Source organism: Larimichthys crocea, chromosome VIII, assembly GCF_000972845.2.
Source record: "Larimichthys crocea isolate SSNF chromosome VIII, L_crocea_2.0, whole genome shotgun sequence".
Lineage (NCBI taxonomy): Eukaryota > Metazoa > Chordata > Actinopteri > Sciaenidae > Larimichthys > Larimichthys crocea.
Window position 1 is genome coordinate 11,172,967 of NC_040018.1, and position 16,694 is coordinate 11,189,660.

Sequence of the window (16,694 nt, forward strand, 5' to 3'; positions counted from 1 at the left end):
AAAATTTGTTTTTGTTTTTTTGAGACACACAATATTACCAACATCTAAAAATATAAGAATGTGTTGAAAGAATATATGTGTAATATACATATGTTATGATCTCTCATTTTCTCGATTGCTGTTCTTGTTGCACCTGAAGATACAAAACATAATGAAATTCAATGATGCTATAGCTTTTATGGGTTGATAATGAGCATGTTATAGTCTCTATTCATTTTAGCAGCTACAAAGCTAGAAATTATAACTTGTGTTAATTAACAACATCTGACTCTAGTGGAAAGTTGCTTCATCAAGCAGAAGTTGCTAAAAGATTGTAAAGTAAAAAAAAAAAACCAATGTTTTATGTTCTTCAAAAGTGTCTGGTTGTTTCATCACTTGTTCTCAATACAAATACTCGGGACACACACAGATTTGTTTGCTTTGTTTGTTTTTTTTTATCAAAAAAGGATATAGAGTATTTCATTTTGACATCAACAAACCTCTCAATTTACACAGCAACAGAAGCCATAGAATCACACTGTAACTTCAGAGGCACAAAACAGGAAACTTTTAACTACTTCAGGTTGTACATTTGTCATTTTTGAAAATGTAGAATCACCTGTTTAGGTTTTATCTTTGATGTCAATGAATATGACATTCTAATGACAATGAAATCAGGGTTATAAGGGGGAAAGAGAAGGAGGTATGTGTGGTTAAGAAGGGCAACAGGGGTCCAGCCACATGATGAAGAACGTTCATCAAACTAAAAACGGAGGATGGAGAGAGAGAGAGAGAGAGAGAGAGAGAGAGAGAGAGAGGGAGAGAGAGTGGGGAAACAACAGCACACAGTCCATGAGGACCACATCAAAACTAAAACAGAAAAGGTGAAGAAGACGAGCGTCCGCTTCTCAGGCGGAGCTCGTTTTATCATTCTCATCTGGTGAGCAGCCCCGTCACAAACTCCTTGCACTTGTTGTTGTCAAGGACGTTTGTGTTGGACTCTACTATATTTTCATACATATATTTCTATGTTTTTTTCTTTACAAGTGTTTATTTTCTACATTTGTTATCACAAAAAACACGACTTTTAAACAAATGCATAAAAAACAGTTACATAATGACTGTCCATGACGTTTGACCAGAACTGTTACTATGGATTTATTGCTTTGTACACTGTGTAATGTTTGGGGCCACCTGCACATTAGGGGTCCACCCACTGGAACCTCACTGCTGATGGTCTGTACTCCCTTAGAAATGTTTGACTTCCAGCTCAAACCCAGCCCTGCTCTTCACCTTTGGTTAATTGTGCAAAGAAATTGAAGCATCAGTAACAGTTTCTGAGACAAAGACAAATAAGTTTGAAAGAAAATGAAACATAACAAAGAAAGGACTACAAATTTCACTTTGTTCCATGCATAAATACACATCCACACACATCTATATTGTGAAGTGCTGACTTAAGGTCTCCACAGACAAGTGACAAATGAAACAAAATTGGCCCCCTTCAGACCTTGTCAGTGTAAGTGCAGAATGAGGACACAACAGATGCTGGAGGCTTGTTTGTGTTTGCTTGCTCTTTCTATGTGGGAGCATAAAACACTTTCATTAACAGACTCCCATAGATGAAGACAGGTCATTACATTGTACATGAATTCATAAAATGTCTCATTGCACCATCATTCTTTAATGAAATGGACAAATGGCCGTTTGTCCAAATTGCGCACCTTTATGATTGCTTGCTTTATTGTCTCTCCAACTATAGAAATCTCCAGTTTTGGTGAACTTTATGCAAAGTATAGATATATGTAAACATTCAAATACTTCTTTAAAAATGTTCACTTCAACTTCTTTAATATCATTTTACATTTTAAATTCTTCTCCCTTTAGTTTAATAAAAAAAACACATTTACTCAATCAGCATCTCACTTTAAACAATGAGATCTAACAAGAAGGCTCACATTTCTGCCAAAGTTAGAACCATTTTGATTATTTGACACGTCAGAATCCTGTATTTCCTTTGCTGTGTCTCAATTTGCATACTTCCATACATAAACTTGCTATTTGGAGTACATAAGTGTGTCATAAAGGACGCTTCGTGCCCTCAGTGGTCACCATGGCCACCATTTTGGCTATGTAAAGGAAGGGGTGGACCGCTGCCATTGTGAAAATGGCAGCCAAGAAAGTTGCTGGAGCTGAAGCGGTTGGTTAACACCGCGATATACAAATGTAAGTTGTATATATGTTTTCTATTTATATTCGGGTAGTCAAATGTTGGCGCTAATGCGCTTTCCTGTTGCAGTTCCCCCAAAAAAGAAGAGAAAGTAGTAAAATATTGCAGTTGTCATTTACAGCACTACCCTGCTAAAATTAGCACACTATGCCAGGATGTACATAATGCACATAGTACTACATAGAAGGGTACTAACAGAAGAATTCAAATGAAGACACGGCATTTGTCTGTCTTTCTGTGCTCTTGTCACTGGTTTGGAGTGGAAAAAAGTGATTCCATGCACCAATCAGAGTTTCTGATCAAATCTGATCAAACCACGTTGTCCTGATGAAGCAGATGAAGTTATCTGATGTTAAAACTTTCAATAAATAATACATAAATATGCTCTTTTAAAACTTTGATTGTTGTTTTAAAGGTCATAAATATTTGATTTTATAGAGAAATTACTCAGATATCCCTTTGATCATGTATATATCTATTTCACACTATTTTAAATATTCATTTCTCCCCTCTTAATAAATAGGTTTGCTGCTCTAATATAGTAAGACTCTTATACTGATTTTGGTCTGTACTTTCTTTAAAGTCTTTACATTGCACAAACTCTTCATAAGGTCGTGTACGACCATGAATCTCTTGGTCTAACAATATCTAAATTTAATCTATAAACTCTCGTACATCTTTATTCTCTAATTATCTCTGTCATATATGTTTTATTTGTCAACAATGCATTGTTACAACTAGACTTCTAGGCTTGACAGTAATATGGAATGTGTTTATGAGGATGGCTTCAGTCCTGCACTACACTGCTGAGATGTGACGGGTTGCAAAAGCTGAAATCAAATGTTCGACTGCAGAGGTACCAAGTTACAGAGTGGATCACATGTAGCAAACATTTGACAGACATTTACCTTTTTATGCAAGTGTAACCAAGTCAATATACCACTCGTCAAATCTCTACACCAGGTCACTTACATGTTACACTTTTACACACACCCACACACATACACACACACACAAAAGCCAGTGATATGAAAACAAAGGTCATCATATTGTGCATTAAAAGGACACACTACTCTGAGTGCATTCAGGAAAGATACAGTACAATCTAGTGTCTAGTTTCTGTTCACAACGCTGTGCAGTGACACATTTATACACTGTAATGGCTGGCTTGTAGGACGTTGTACTGAAACAGTTAATTTGATAAATAAGGGGTCGGTTCTGATGGGCAGCTTCTATGTAAACCCTACAGGCTTCAATGTGGTCAGAAAGCCTCAGCTCATGGGATGAAAGTGTTCACATTTATACACAATTGCACTCCAAATAAATATATCTATTATCAATATTCATAATAATACATTTACAGACTGCCAATTTGATATGTGTTACACTTCTATGATTCAAATATCTTTAGATTTTTTATACATTTTAGTCATTTTTACATTAAGTTGATACTTTTTTAGATTTATTTTTAGGATTTGTGCAAACAATACAACAATGGATTGTAGTTTTTCTTGTTTCTCATTTGTTATTTGATACATTTTATGACTAAACTGAACTCAGGGAAATAAGTCTACTCATATGTCAGAGAATGTATGTTTGCTCTAGGAGTATCCCTCATCCTGCCTGTATCCGTAGCCTGCTCCCTGTGCTTCTTCCTGGACGTACTCCTCCGTCTTCTCCCAGCCTGAAGCCCAGCCTCCATTCACCTGTGTGGTTGCACCATATGACTTAGCCTGACCTCCAAAGGCACCGTAACTTTGAGTGATGTCGCCGGTCTCTTCTGCCAGCTCGTCCTCATCTATGAAGCCACACTTCTCCTCGCTGGTCGTTTCTGGGTCGGCCCATGGCTGTTTTTCTCCCGACGCAAAGATCCCATAGAAGACCACTCCCCCATAATGCACCATGGAGGCGATCAGGAACACGTACTGCCACTCTTCTCGAGTCTGAAGAGGGAAAGTAAACAAAAGGTTGTTTTTAACCCTTAAAGGAAACCCCTGTTTGAGTAAAGTTTGCTAAAAACGACAGGGCCAGCTGTTTTAAGAAGTTACTTAGTCTTAAATAAAGTGATTCAATTATATATTTGTGTACATGGAGTCGTGGGTTTGAAGATTTTCCTCGTACAATGATCATATACTGTAGCTTCAATGAAGAGTTGGAAAAAGCTAATATTGAACATAATATGATACATGCTTTATGTATTTACTGTCAAGGTATAACTGACTTCATGGTAATACTTAATTTAACCCGTCGTATTTTGCTCTCATAAGCTGTATATACACATTTATTAAATTGTTTATAACACTCAATGCAGTTGTACGTAGCTATTAGATCTTGGTCTGTATGTACGTAAAATATTTGCCAACAATTATAGCTTCTCCTCCTATAAAGACATATTTTATGTTCTTACAACTGTGTTTTGTTATTCATTTATTTATATCTCAGTCTCCACTTATGGATGTTTTCATGGTGGTATATTTGTGCTATAATACAATAACAAACCATCATTGTGTACAACTATATTATAGTACATTATAAACCACATATTAGATGTTTTTTCTGAATACAATGCTTCTAAATGCTAATTATGGAGATTACAAACATATTTATTAAAACCTATTGCCACACATGAAATGAAATGAGGATCTTTTTTACTGTCATGTTTGGTGCCTGCTCTTACCTTGTTCTTTGTCATAGTACCAACAATCAGTGGGCACACCATCCCAGACAGGGTACCCACACCATTAGAGATGCCCATTAGGATACTGGCATAGCGTGGGGCGATGTCCAAGTGATTGACATTAAAGCCTGATGCAGCCAAAAGAGAAAAAAGAAAATATTGTTTTTACCTGTTTAAATTATGACAAGCCCACCAACAAGACTTAAATGCCAAATTGAGGGAAACACTGTGACAGTATGTTTAAAACAAGCAACAGAAGCAGGACACGGTTGTACATAAAAGAAGCTCGAATGGGGACCATCTTGTTGCAGGAATAGGCAGGAACTCGCCACATATCCTTCTCCTCCCCCACCCTGGCTGGCTGAATGAGTAAGTATCCTCGCGAGCTGCCTCATGCTGCCTGCCTGGCAAATCCCTCGAGACAGCTAACACTGAATTATTAAACACTCCAGGAGGAAGCTCAAGAACAACAGGCAAGAAACTGATTTTGCACACAGTCGCAGACCTCTGCATCCTCTGTAACTAAACATAAACATGAACAGATCTGTTGAATGAATGTCTGAATAAAAATGAATGGTTGATTTTGCCAGTCAGTGAAATAATAATAATCTATTTTGTCTTGAGGAAATCTTAAGACATCAGATTTCAGCTACGGAGTTGATATTGATTAAGCTCAGTGTTGGTACCAATATACACAATGCTACAACATCATATTGTCAAATGACATTTAATTGTATGTTGTGTATATAATTTCAGATATAGTTCAACATTTTTTATAATATTTTAAATCCCCACACTCATAGCTGCAATCTTGTCTTCAAAGGAACTGTCTTCAAGTTTAGCGTAGTCTAGGTTCTCCTCCAGAGTTTTGTGTTAATAATAAACGACAAAAGAGGTAGTGGTCAAATAAAGATTAAATAAATCAGTCATTAAAAAAATGAGTTTCTGGTGGTTGTAGAAAACTTCAGTTAAACCGGAACAAATATACTGAAAGTTTACACAGGGTGTACAAGACGCTTCAGCCAGAAAACAGTTAGTTTAGCTTATCATAAAGACAGGCAGAGGGAAACAGTTAAATCTAAAGTCTTCATGGAAGTCACCATAAAAGTTTAGCCAAACAAGTTTTAAGGCCCTGCAAATTATGCAAGTTCAGGTGTCAATGTTAATGACTTCTTGAGAGTGATTTGCTCGAACAGCAATCGGGTTAGAATTTGTGTTCTTTGATTTCAATAAATAACTGTAACGTTAAGTCGATGTGTTGCTTGCACAGCATTTTTCTCTAGTCTGTCTGTCTAACATTAAGCTGGTCTGTGCAATTCTCTGTCTGTCTGTATCGACTATGTTCTGTCACTTGCCAATGGGCAACAGTGTTTATAAGCTGCTGCTTTGACAACTACTATGAGGCACGTGAAAATATGTTCATACACATGTGCGCTCCACACAGGGGAATAAATATAGTCTTATGTCACCATTTATACTTTGCTGGCCTGGCTGGTTTAAAAAAAGTTATTTGAGGCCTAAATTAAGAGTATAGCACTTCTCCAGGCACCACTACACCACTGGTTGCTATTGTGAAAGGTATTCTTTACCCTGTTCAAATGTGGCTAATCAGCCTACTTGAAAATCTACACAAAGCCGCACTACATTAGTTCCAATAAAACTGCTCCTCAACAGTGATCACATAATTTTAACTACAGTATTTTACATCTTAACTAATATTCTGATTGAGCTGGAAGTCTGATTTTTTTTTTTTTTTTTTTTTGCACTAACCTGATATAGCAAATCCACTGAAGCCCACTGCCAGCACCAGGAAGGAGATGGCCACCCCCTTGCTGTGGGAATATCCTACCACCAGCAGCAATGTGGCCTCCATGCCAAATCCTAACAGAGACAGACAGCAGGTCACACACACACACACAGAAATGCATGAAGCCTACGGGCTGTTGGTCATCACTGTGCCAATTGAATTAAAGCACGATACACAGTCTGCACTCAATTACGTAAGTGACACATATGAAATCAATGCACAGTCGCAATCAGCAAGTATTGCACAGATAGATTTTTATATATATATATAAAGTTAACAGACAGCTCTTAAAACCATCTGGCTGCGAAGGGCAACCGAAAAGAGAGCAGTATGGATCTAACACCATGAAACTAACACCCTGTAGCTGTGCAGGGAGAGGTGTGGAAAATGATATTTCATCCTCGGTTCAGATTTCTCACCTCCACAGTTCATGATTTTCCTGACATTGGTAGTTGTCATGATGTTCTTGCTGCGTAGGTAGTCGGCCAGCTGGCCGCCAATGGGCACGATGATGGTCATCACCAGATGGGGTAGGGCAGACAGTATGCCGACCTACAGCCACATGCAGAAAATCAACCAAATCAGCTGCAGTTATGATGTGGATGACAATAAATGTATTATTTCTTTTTGAGGAAATACATCAGGTGTCATCTCCGACAAGAACAGTGGCACCCAACTGCTTTTTGTCACTTTGACAGTCTTTTATATATCTTTTGTGAACTGATGCTGCCTTGTTATGTAATCTATCCGTTCATGAGAGTGAACCACAGGCCACCTTCTGCTAATGATTGTGAATCTATTGTGCATCGATCACACAAGTACATGCTCCATGTTTGTCACAAGTCCACTGACTCGTACTGTAACCTCACCTTGCTTATCTCAAAGCCAAACACTTCCTCAAAGTATGCAGGCTGGCTAATCAGCAGCAGGTAGAACGTCCAGCTCCTGCAGAAGTTGGCCACGATGATTGCATAGACAGGCATAGAGGTGAAGAACTTCTTCCAGGGGGTCTTGAATTTCTGGAATAAATTTTCACAAATGAGTGGGTTAAAAGGTGATGAAACGAGCACCAATTAGAACACAAAGGACTGAAAACACACATTATTGGGTGAAGTGAATTATATTTATTGTGTTATCTGGATGGCCCTCACCTCAGAAGGACCCATTAGCTTGGCACTCTCTCCAATGCTCTCCTCAATGTAGCAGCGTTCCTCATCAGAGATGGTGGGATGTTCAGCAGGGCTCTCATAAGACACAAGGACCCAGAACATGTACCAGAGGATGCCAACGCATCCTGCATATTAAAGACAGATTACGCGTCAGAATTTTAGATAATCGTGGATGAAATCCTGCAGCTAATTTTGACCTCAGCAGTAAGTACACAGAGAGTTTGGCAGCCTGATCTTTCCAAAATGCCTGAGAGAATAAAACCCAGACAGGAAAGCTAACTGTATTCAGTCCACAGAGAGAGATGTGGGGGTTATTTATTGACACACCCAAACATCGGAGGGAGGAAATCAATACACTGCCTGAATGAATCCATTTGACTTTCACTGGACTCTGAGTGTCAAACTCTTAAGGTTTCTACCAAGTTAAAAACACAACAAACATTTTTTTCAAAATATACTGTATATATCATTTGTCTGTCATCATTTCACCACAGAATTATAACTCATCTCTCTTTCCAATGTCAGCCCTTATAAATCAATCTTACCATAGACATAGAACACTGAGGACCAGCCTGAGTACTGAACCAGGATCCCAGCCAGAGGCATCGCTATCACCGCACCAGCATAAGAGCCTGACAGACAGCGAGACAAGGGGGTCAAAGCTCGGAGGCTCGGACATCTTAATCAATATACACTTTACAACACATCGATTCTGAAGCTGATTTATGAACACAAATAGGAGATATTGAGAAACAAATATTTACCACAGAATGAGATGGTGGCCAGACGACTCCTCTCCAACGGAGGAGCCCACTTACTCCAGATGCCATGACAGGCCGGGTAGGTCACTCCCTAAACACAGCACACAGAAACAGTGTGTGTGAATTCAAGGTGATGAAACATGCAGAAACAGTTAGCAGCCAACTGGAACCCCAGGAAAAATCAAGGGATTGGTTTTCAATCATCGGTGTGTTCAAATAAATATTACAGGCCGCATACATGCATTAGTTTGCACACATGTTTGATGAATCCACTGCAGTATTGTCCAGTCACAAAATCTATATACTGTAAATAAACAATAAACAAAATTAATCCCATTTTACTCTAAACATTATGAAGGCATTATAATCCTTCATGTTTCTGGATTATTTGAGTTGAGAATGTACTCACATGCTACCTTTTAGAACCAACAGATATCTGATATAATAACTAACAAAAAATTAACATTTTCACCTCTGCAATTAACATGAACAAATGACACAGAGCCATGAACAAAGAGGACCTGATGAGCTGTTCATGGAGCGAGGCGGCCCTGCAGCTATTAAATGTTCATCAGCCACTAATTTGAACAAACTGTGACGGCGTAAAATACGATCTGCACAGACTTTCTTAGGACAGTGCCTCCAGTCTTCAAGGGATGAAATATTAGATCATAATGTTAGATTGTTTAGCCTTTAATAAATACATGCTGCAGGACGACTGATGAAAGAATTATCTACCAACGCTAACACTGAGATAAGATGGATAACCCAAACATCTTTATCGTTACATTTCATTATGTCTGATATATTTACATACATAAGAACTGTCGTATCAGCTTTCACTCAACGATCAACCAACAAATTTCATCAACATGCCAAGATTCACTCTACAGCGGGCAGACATCTGTGTGTCATGTTTCACTACAAAGCTGGAGGATCGACATGTTTTTGCCCACCAACATTTTCCTTCTCATCTATCTGAACACCAGCACTTAGCTGCTGTGTTTCCAGGATACAAAGTGTGACAGCAAAAAAAAAGAAAAAAGAAAGCTGGTCTATCCCACAAACACTCAGCTGTAGTGGACTGGATCAATGCAGCTCATCTCACATTTCCTCTGTCTGCTTGAATATCCACTACACATTACAGCTTTCCCTTTGCTTTCTCATGGAGTAACATTTGCAGGATACCCCTTTGTGCAGGGTACTATTGCAAATCAACTCACATCAGACACAAGCTTTATGTTTTATTAATAGTGAGAATAGTCAGTGCATCAACACACTCTTATCTAAGGAAGGAGACGTGTTGTACAATGTTGTAACATATCTTTAGACGTTAACGTCCTCTTACCTCCACCAGACCTTGTAATATCCTCACAAAAATCACACACCCATAATGGACTCGAGCAGCCGCGGGAATGAACATGTTGAGAGTAGAGGTGAGGACAATGGCTGCACCAAATACCCTGAAAATGATAAGATGTATTTTTAAACACATATGCACACAGGGATATTTCATAATCATTTCAACTGAACTGAGTGTGTGTCAGTAACAAAATATATCTTTGTGCCACGTTGACAAGAAAAGAGATGAAATATCTCTTTGTTTTTTGTTATGTATTATTGTCATTTATGTTTTTAAATTACGCTTTGCATGAAAAGATATGCTTGAAACATACTAAATGTATATTTTATGATGAAAGACCATTTTAATTCCCTTTGTCTTCATCTTCCTTTTTGAAAAAGAGGAATAATGTGCAATTAATACCTCGGGAGTTTATATTAATATAATAATAATGGCTGCAGACAGGAGCACGCATCGACGCTGTCTTGTCCCCCGCTTCTGATTGGCCCAGCACCACCTCCTCTGACGTCAGTGAACTAAATATTTTAAGCAGAGACGCCCCATTAACAGTCACATCGATGCGTGTGTGTCGCTTAGCAACCAATTTCACTTCACTTGAAGAAATATGTTTTTTGTTTTTTTGTTTTTTCATGAAGAATGACGTTTTAATTGACGCTGAAATGATGTGCCAACAGAGATGACTATTTTTACAACACGTGCGGGGTTATTCATCGTGAAGCTCACACCTCAGGTCTGTTCGTGAAAGGTCGAAGGAAGGATGAACACGTGTGTGTGTTTTTTTTTTTTTTTGGTTTTTTTTTTCATCCTTTTTTTTTTTTTTTTTTTGGTTTTTTTTTTCATCCTTTTTTTTTTTTTTTTTTTGGTTTTTTTTTTCATCCTTTTTTTTTTTTTTTTTTTGTTTTTTTTTTTATCCTTTTTTTTTTTTTTTTTTTCCGCGAGGGAGCAGCTGAGTGGCGGACCAGGCCACAGACACTGAGCTATTTCTCATTTCTGTCACGTTCTCCCTGAACGTCCCTCTCATGCGCACGCGGGGGGCAAGCCCTAATCCGGTTGGGACTACTGTTGGGCACGAGACCAATTGATTCGATTACATCCGGATGTCAATCAACCGGACGAGAAAAAATATTCCTGATTTATTATTATTATTATTATTATTATTATTATTATTATTATTATTATTTAATAAGATATTTTCTCTTTTCATTTACAAGCATTCGTTGTCTAGATTGTTTGTCCATAAGCAGAAGCATTTTGCCTCTATTGTTCTGTTAAATTATCCACTTCTATCAACATCCAAGCCTTAAAACGTGCATATTCATATTACAGCCTATTGTCTGTATAACAGGCTATAGCGTAATTACGTTGCGTGTGACGCATTGGCAGTGCTCATGTGAATTAAAGCCTTTGGCGACAGGACAGGGTCTGGTTTCCATGCCCTTAGAGAGCGACAGATTAGACCCGGCTCCCCCCAGGGAGCTCATTAACAGGTGGCAGAAAGCCCTGACACCAGGAGCTGCAGGCCTGGCAGCCCGGTGCCCTCCCTGCAGCTCTGCATCACTTCAGAGCAGATGACTGACTGTCTGCTGCCTTTATGTGGTCATATTCCAGTCCAATTCATGACTGAATTGTCTGGCCTTGTCTGTGTTTGATTTATTTATTTATTTTATTGGCTACATTTATTCCATGTGTTCATTTCCGTTCATTTAAGAAAAAAACAACAACAAATGAACAAAAAAATGGAGTGGGGGGATGGTGCCAACTGTTCAGTCATTTCGTTTAAAAGGCCAAAAATACAAATAATAATAATAGAAATGCTTCATCTGCCAAATAAATGTGTCTGTGTTGTGTTCGTAGTGATTCACGGGGAGTGCCGCCTACCTGTTTGCAGCCAGCCTGGAGGATATGTATCCTCCCGGGATTTGTGTCACGATGTAGCCCCAGAAAAAAGATCCGTGAATCAGCCCCACCGTCTCTGGATCCCAATTGAACTTGGCTTTCTGGTGGATAAAGTAGAAATAACAATCATAATGTATAATATTGTCAATATTGTTAAACGAACTCTGCTGGAGGGCATTTTTTTTTCATTCAAGAAAACAAACGAAAAACATTTATTCTCTGAGTGGATTGATCCAAAGCCAGGTCTGTTTTATTAAAGGCCTACGGTTTATTTCGATCAGATGACATTGATCTGATCAGCAGGATCATTCATCTGTCAAAGACAAACTACAGACAGGCTGATGCGTGTCAGAAAACCGTGCGTGATGGATGCATAGACTGTTGGATTAATTGCTTAAAATTCGATCTAAACGCAGAAACATAAATACGTGCATCCATTTCACTTAAATAAATATAAGCTGGTGTGAATTCACACACAGGCTTTACAAAGATGCATTTCATTTTTTTTTTTTAAATAGCATCATGTCATCCACAGATTATTATGAAAGCTATCTGCCATCATAAAATAGCATAATGTCTGAGCCGCATTAACGATTTGGGCGTGTTTTAAAATATCTTAGACACATTAAAGGATTTTTACGCACAAGTATCTACTTATATTTGTTAAGAAGCTAATCAGATATGATTATTGTGAACCAATAATGTGTTTAGGAATTGATTTTATGCCCTAATATGAAAGCCAGGCCTCACACGTATAGGCCTGTCTCTATGTGGAGGAATTAATTGTCCTCCTTCTTCCACTCTTTTTCTAAGAACCTTGAGACGCTCAGCCTACGTTGTTTTTACGTCAGCAGCAGGGTTTGGGTGCAGTTGCCACACCTCTTTGATGATGATCTTGCCGTTCTGGTGGATGGTGCTGTTGTTGACCATGCCCACTATGGCCACGCCCAGGTTACACCGGATGCCGAAGGAGATGCAGAAACCCAGGCCGCTCAGGATGGCGATGATGTAGCGACGGGGCAGACCGAAACAGTTGCAGTCGCACAGCGGGGGTTTCTTCTCTGCGGCCTCCCGGGGCCGCCCATCCTCCGTCAACTCGATAACCTCACCGGTTTTCTGTCTCCTCTCCATCACCCTGTAACAACCAGGTGAGGGGACAGTGTCTTAAGTGTTCCCTCATGAAATATCATCACATGATGATTAAAACTAGAGAGATCTAAAATAGAAAATTTCTACGTAAGAAGGCCTATTTCTGTTTTCGCTGAATATTTCATTATAGGCTGAATATTTGGGTGTTTGGGGAGGTTTGTGCGCCCATCTGAGATCTCACCACAATCAACCAGCTGTATGGCTAATAATGAGGCCTCCATGCTGTGTTTTAGAGCTTCAAGATAGATGACTCCACAGACAAGAACAGATAATTCAAATCAAATCCATTCAGCTGTATTTATTTTTAAAGAAAATAACATCAGAAAAAAAATGAACACAGTTCTTCTGTGGTGCTGAAAACAGGCGAACATGTTCCTCAGTGTACCGCATTGCAGCAGCCCGCTCACTTTCACATTTCTCATTAGCATTCACGGGACCGAGCAGCAGCTCCAGCCTCCAGACACACAGACACACACGTCTGTGGGCATTCCTCAATTTTTTTTTTTTTTTGTTACCTCCCCCCCCGACAGGAATGTCACATTTACTCGCCACACACTGCAAATCCTGCATATTTAAATCCTCATGTGTGCAAACCGAATGAAAAGCAACATGTCTTATGATCAGAATAAATTAGAATAAAATAGAAATTGCAATAAGGCCTGGATTTATAGGCTTAAAAAATACACAACAACCACGTTTTTTTTCTGGAAGCCTCTGAATCCAAACTTCATCAAGCTCATCATCAATACATTTGCATTCACTTTTAATGGATATTTACTTCAGATTTTAAACCAAAAATGGATCCATAAGAAATCAATCCAAACATAGCTGAGGGTCTACAACCACACATGCTGAAACTACAAACATGAATCCTGAAATGCTTCAAAACGCACGTTGATCACGACGCGTGCGTCACTGCTTTTAAAGACAATATGAAACGCGTTTTGAATTATGAATGAATCCCCCCAAAATTTCGCGCGTGGCCTATACGTCATGTATAACCTGTCTGATAATGAGATTCACGTACAGGCCCTGCATCAGGATGGACTGAGTGTGCGAGTGTGTGTGTGTGTGTGTGTGCGCGCATGCTTTTTTTTTTATCCATCCATCCACACACACACACACACACACACACACACACACACACACACACACACACACACACACAGGCAAACATTTGATTGCATAATTTCTTCTTACTTATAGAGGCGTGACTACAGATCTCTGCAAGTTGTAAAAACATTTTTTTTTTTTGGTGTGGTGCAGACCTACACGCCACCCTCACTCGCGTGTCTCCTTAAAATGCCAATATTCACACTTAAACACGAGGATAATTGGCACGCGCCAGTCACGATGAAAAACAGCCCGTCCTTACCTGTGCATATGACCCAGGGCCTTCCCCGCAAATTCCTTCACCCCCGCCGTAGCTCTCGTCTTGACAGACTCCATATCCAGTTTCTATGTGTAGGCCTAATTTCTCGATATTATTTTACTGCTTACTCGTCATGTTACGGCGCAGGATGGCCGACCGCAGCGGCTACAAGGAAAACACGCAACAACACGCGATCAAGTTATGATAAATGTGAGTCCAGGTCGGCGAAGATCCAAAAGAACGAGCCTAATTTTCACAGTGAAATGAAGCGAAAACGCCAAAAGAAAAAAAAAAGAAAAAGAGAGAGATGGGAATCAAACGAGCTGCGCGCCTTTATTCACCACCAACTCATCTCCTGCCTGGCGTACAGTAGCCGCGCCAAGTGCCATCACGACGAAAACAAAAAGGAGTGAAACTGATAGCCAGCGTCGTAGATCGTGATGGACCCGTGTCCGCAACAACAACAACAAAAAAGAGGAGAGGAAGAGAGAGAGAGAGATGGAGAGAGAGAGGTAGAGGATGAATGGAAAAATTAAAAACGCTCAAAGTTTAGAAAGCAGAGGTGGGTGTTTGAGGTGGCTTCAATAAATCAAAGAGGGAGTGTGGCTGGATCGTGTTTCCTGTGGTGAGCGCAGGTTCATCTGACGTCGTGTTCAGCACCGAGGTCAGCGACAGCAGTTTCGCGTCCAACATCTGGCCAGCTGCTGAGCGTAAATGAAGGCCACGGTGAAAATATAACGCGCTAATGCATATATATATATATATGAGTGTGTTTCTGATGGAAATGTCATAAAACATTGGGGAGGTGTGGTGGTGGTGAAAGGGGTGGAGGGGGGTGTTTTATAGTCCAGACCGGCGCTTTACGTCGCAGACGAACGGTGTGAGATATAATGCAACTTCATTTGTATATTTTTATTTTGCGTTTTTATGCGTAAACGTGTATTAAATAATAATAATAATATGAAGAAAGGACAGTCAACTCCATGGATGAGAGCTGCAGGTCTCCCGAGGGCGGTGCTATGGAAACCAGTGTAGGGAGTGGATCCCCTCCACCCCCTCTCCGCCCAAAGAAGCTCCTCTCCTCATCGTAGGAATCCATCAATAATTTAAGCGTCTCTCATATTTTTACCCCTCCCGGACAAACACATCTTCCCACAGAGACATGAACAAAAATCTGAAAGCATTTTTTAATATTTGAAGATATCTACTAAATGTCAAAGTATATGATTTGAGCAAAATTTAGTTCAATAAAAACATTCTATAATTAATGGTGTTTATGATAAAAATAAAATGAATTTTAAATCATGATCATAATCATGATAAAACAGGAGTTTAAAATAAAGATGTTGGACAAAAGAGAGAAGAGAAAAGAGATCAGCGGCTCTTTTCATTTGTTGGTATTGAGTACCATCTGGTGGTCACTCGTGACACTGCATCTTCCTCTGTTTGAGCTAGTGCAACATTCTTCATTTAATTTATTGACCTAAATGATGTTTTATATAATATTTTCTTTGTCTTCAAGTCCTAAAGTGCAGTAATTATTGTTTATTCATCCGACGTTTGAGCTTCTCTGTACAGTTTAACACAAGAAGGCTGTTTTCACACTGTTGAAGAAGGAAAGTGTCCCTGTGTGGGGCAAAGATGATATTGTGACATTCAGTTGTGGTCCAGTATACAACTTACACAAATGTTGTTTTGGAAATACTGAGAATGGACATTTCAGTGACACTGACATCTTGTGTTCAGGGTTGAGGAAACTCCAGTGAGAGATGAACACATAAAGTTACGCCAATATTGTCTTTGATTCATTAAACAGAGGAAGAATAAAATCAGGTTAAGAAGACAATATGATGATACAACTCCAATATTTAGGAATATCATTACAAAGAATACAACTCAGAGAAAACCAAGTCACAAGTATTTCAGCCGAAAGGTCAGAGATCCTCACACACACAAAGTGATTCAAAGAGAAGTAAAAGTATCATACATTTATATTCTCCCTGCCCTGTGGCTGACATGATCTGAAACCTTTAACTTGGTTACAAAAAAATAAAGTTTAGTTGTTTTTCACCCTGAAATGTGAGTCTTCTTGAAGGTTATCTCAAGAACTATTCCTACATAGTTTGTTACCCAACTCACAACAGGCATTTGTAGCAAGTCATGGATGCGAGACGGAAAGCTGCAAACTGCTGTCACAAAATACACAAAGCATAACAAAATACAATTCAGTTAAGGTTAACAGTGCAGTGGATATATTTTGTCAGCATTTTTTGATGATGTACATTTAAGAA

General features: G+C 39.1%; 1 protein-coding gene and 1 long non-coding RNA gene across 2 annotated transcripts; one reads left to right on the forward strand and one right to left on the reverse strand.

Moving 5' to 3' along the window:
- Positions 1-3,690: 3,690 nt before the first annotated feature.
- On the reverse strand, positions 3,691-15,183 carry slc17a6b (solute carrier family 17 member 6b). Its single transcript, XM_010731227.3, has 12 exons — positions 14,407-15,183; positions 12,762-13,017; positions 11,865-11,983; positions 9,972-10,086; positions 8,627-8,714; positions 8,408-8,494; positions 7,845-7,987; positions 7,563-7,712; positions 7,113-7,245; positions 6,657-6,767; positions 4,887-5,014; positions 3,691-4,152 (listed from the first exon to the last, which is right to left on the reverse strand). Exons 1-12 carry the CDS (start codon positions 14,478-14,480, stop codon positions 3,811-3,813), a joined length of 1,746 nt encoding a protein of 581 aa, XP_010729529.1. The 5' UTR covers positions 14,481-15,183; the 3' UTR covers positions 3,691-3,810.
- On the forward strand, positions 10,095-12,792 carry LOC113746386 (uncharacterized). The gene is made up of 3 exons (XR_003462825.1): positions 10,095-10,716; positions 11,841-11,986; positions 12,696-12,792. It is a non-coding gene; the product is annotated as an uncharacterized LOC113746386 (long non-coding RNA).
- Positions 15,184-16,694: the final 1,511 nt, after the last annotated feature.

What these genes read in the sequence shown, in the direction of transcription:
- slc17a6b (XM_010731227.3), bottom strand. Translation starts at nt 14,480, where the DNA reads ATGGAGTCTGTCAAGACGAGAGCTACGGCGGGGGTGAAGGAATTTGCG. An exon ending in GCAAGATCATCATCAAAGAG is followed by an intron (nt 11,984 to 12,761) that starts GTGTGGCAACTG and finishes TTTATCCACCAG; the next exon opens with AAAGCCAAGTTCAATTGGGA. An exon ending in GGCCACCATCTCATTCTGTG is followed by an intron (nt 8,495 to 8,626) that starts GTAAATATTTGT and finishes GCTGTCTGTCAG; the next exon opens with GCTCTTATGCTGGTGCGGTG.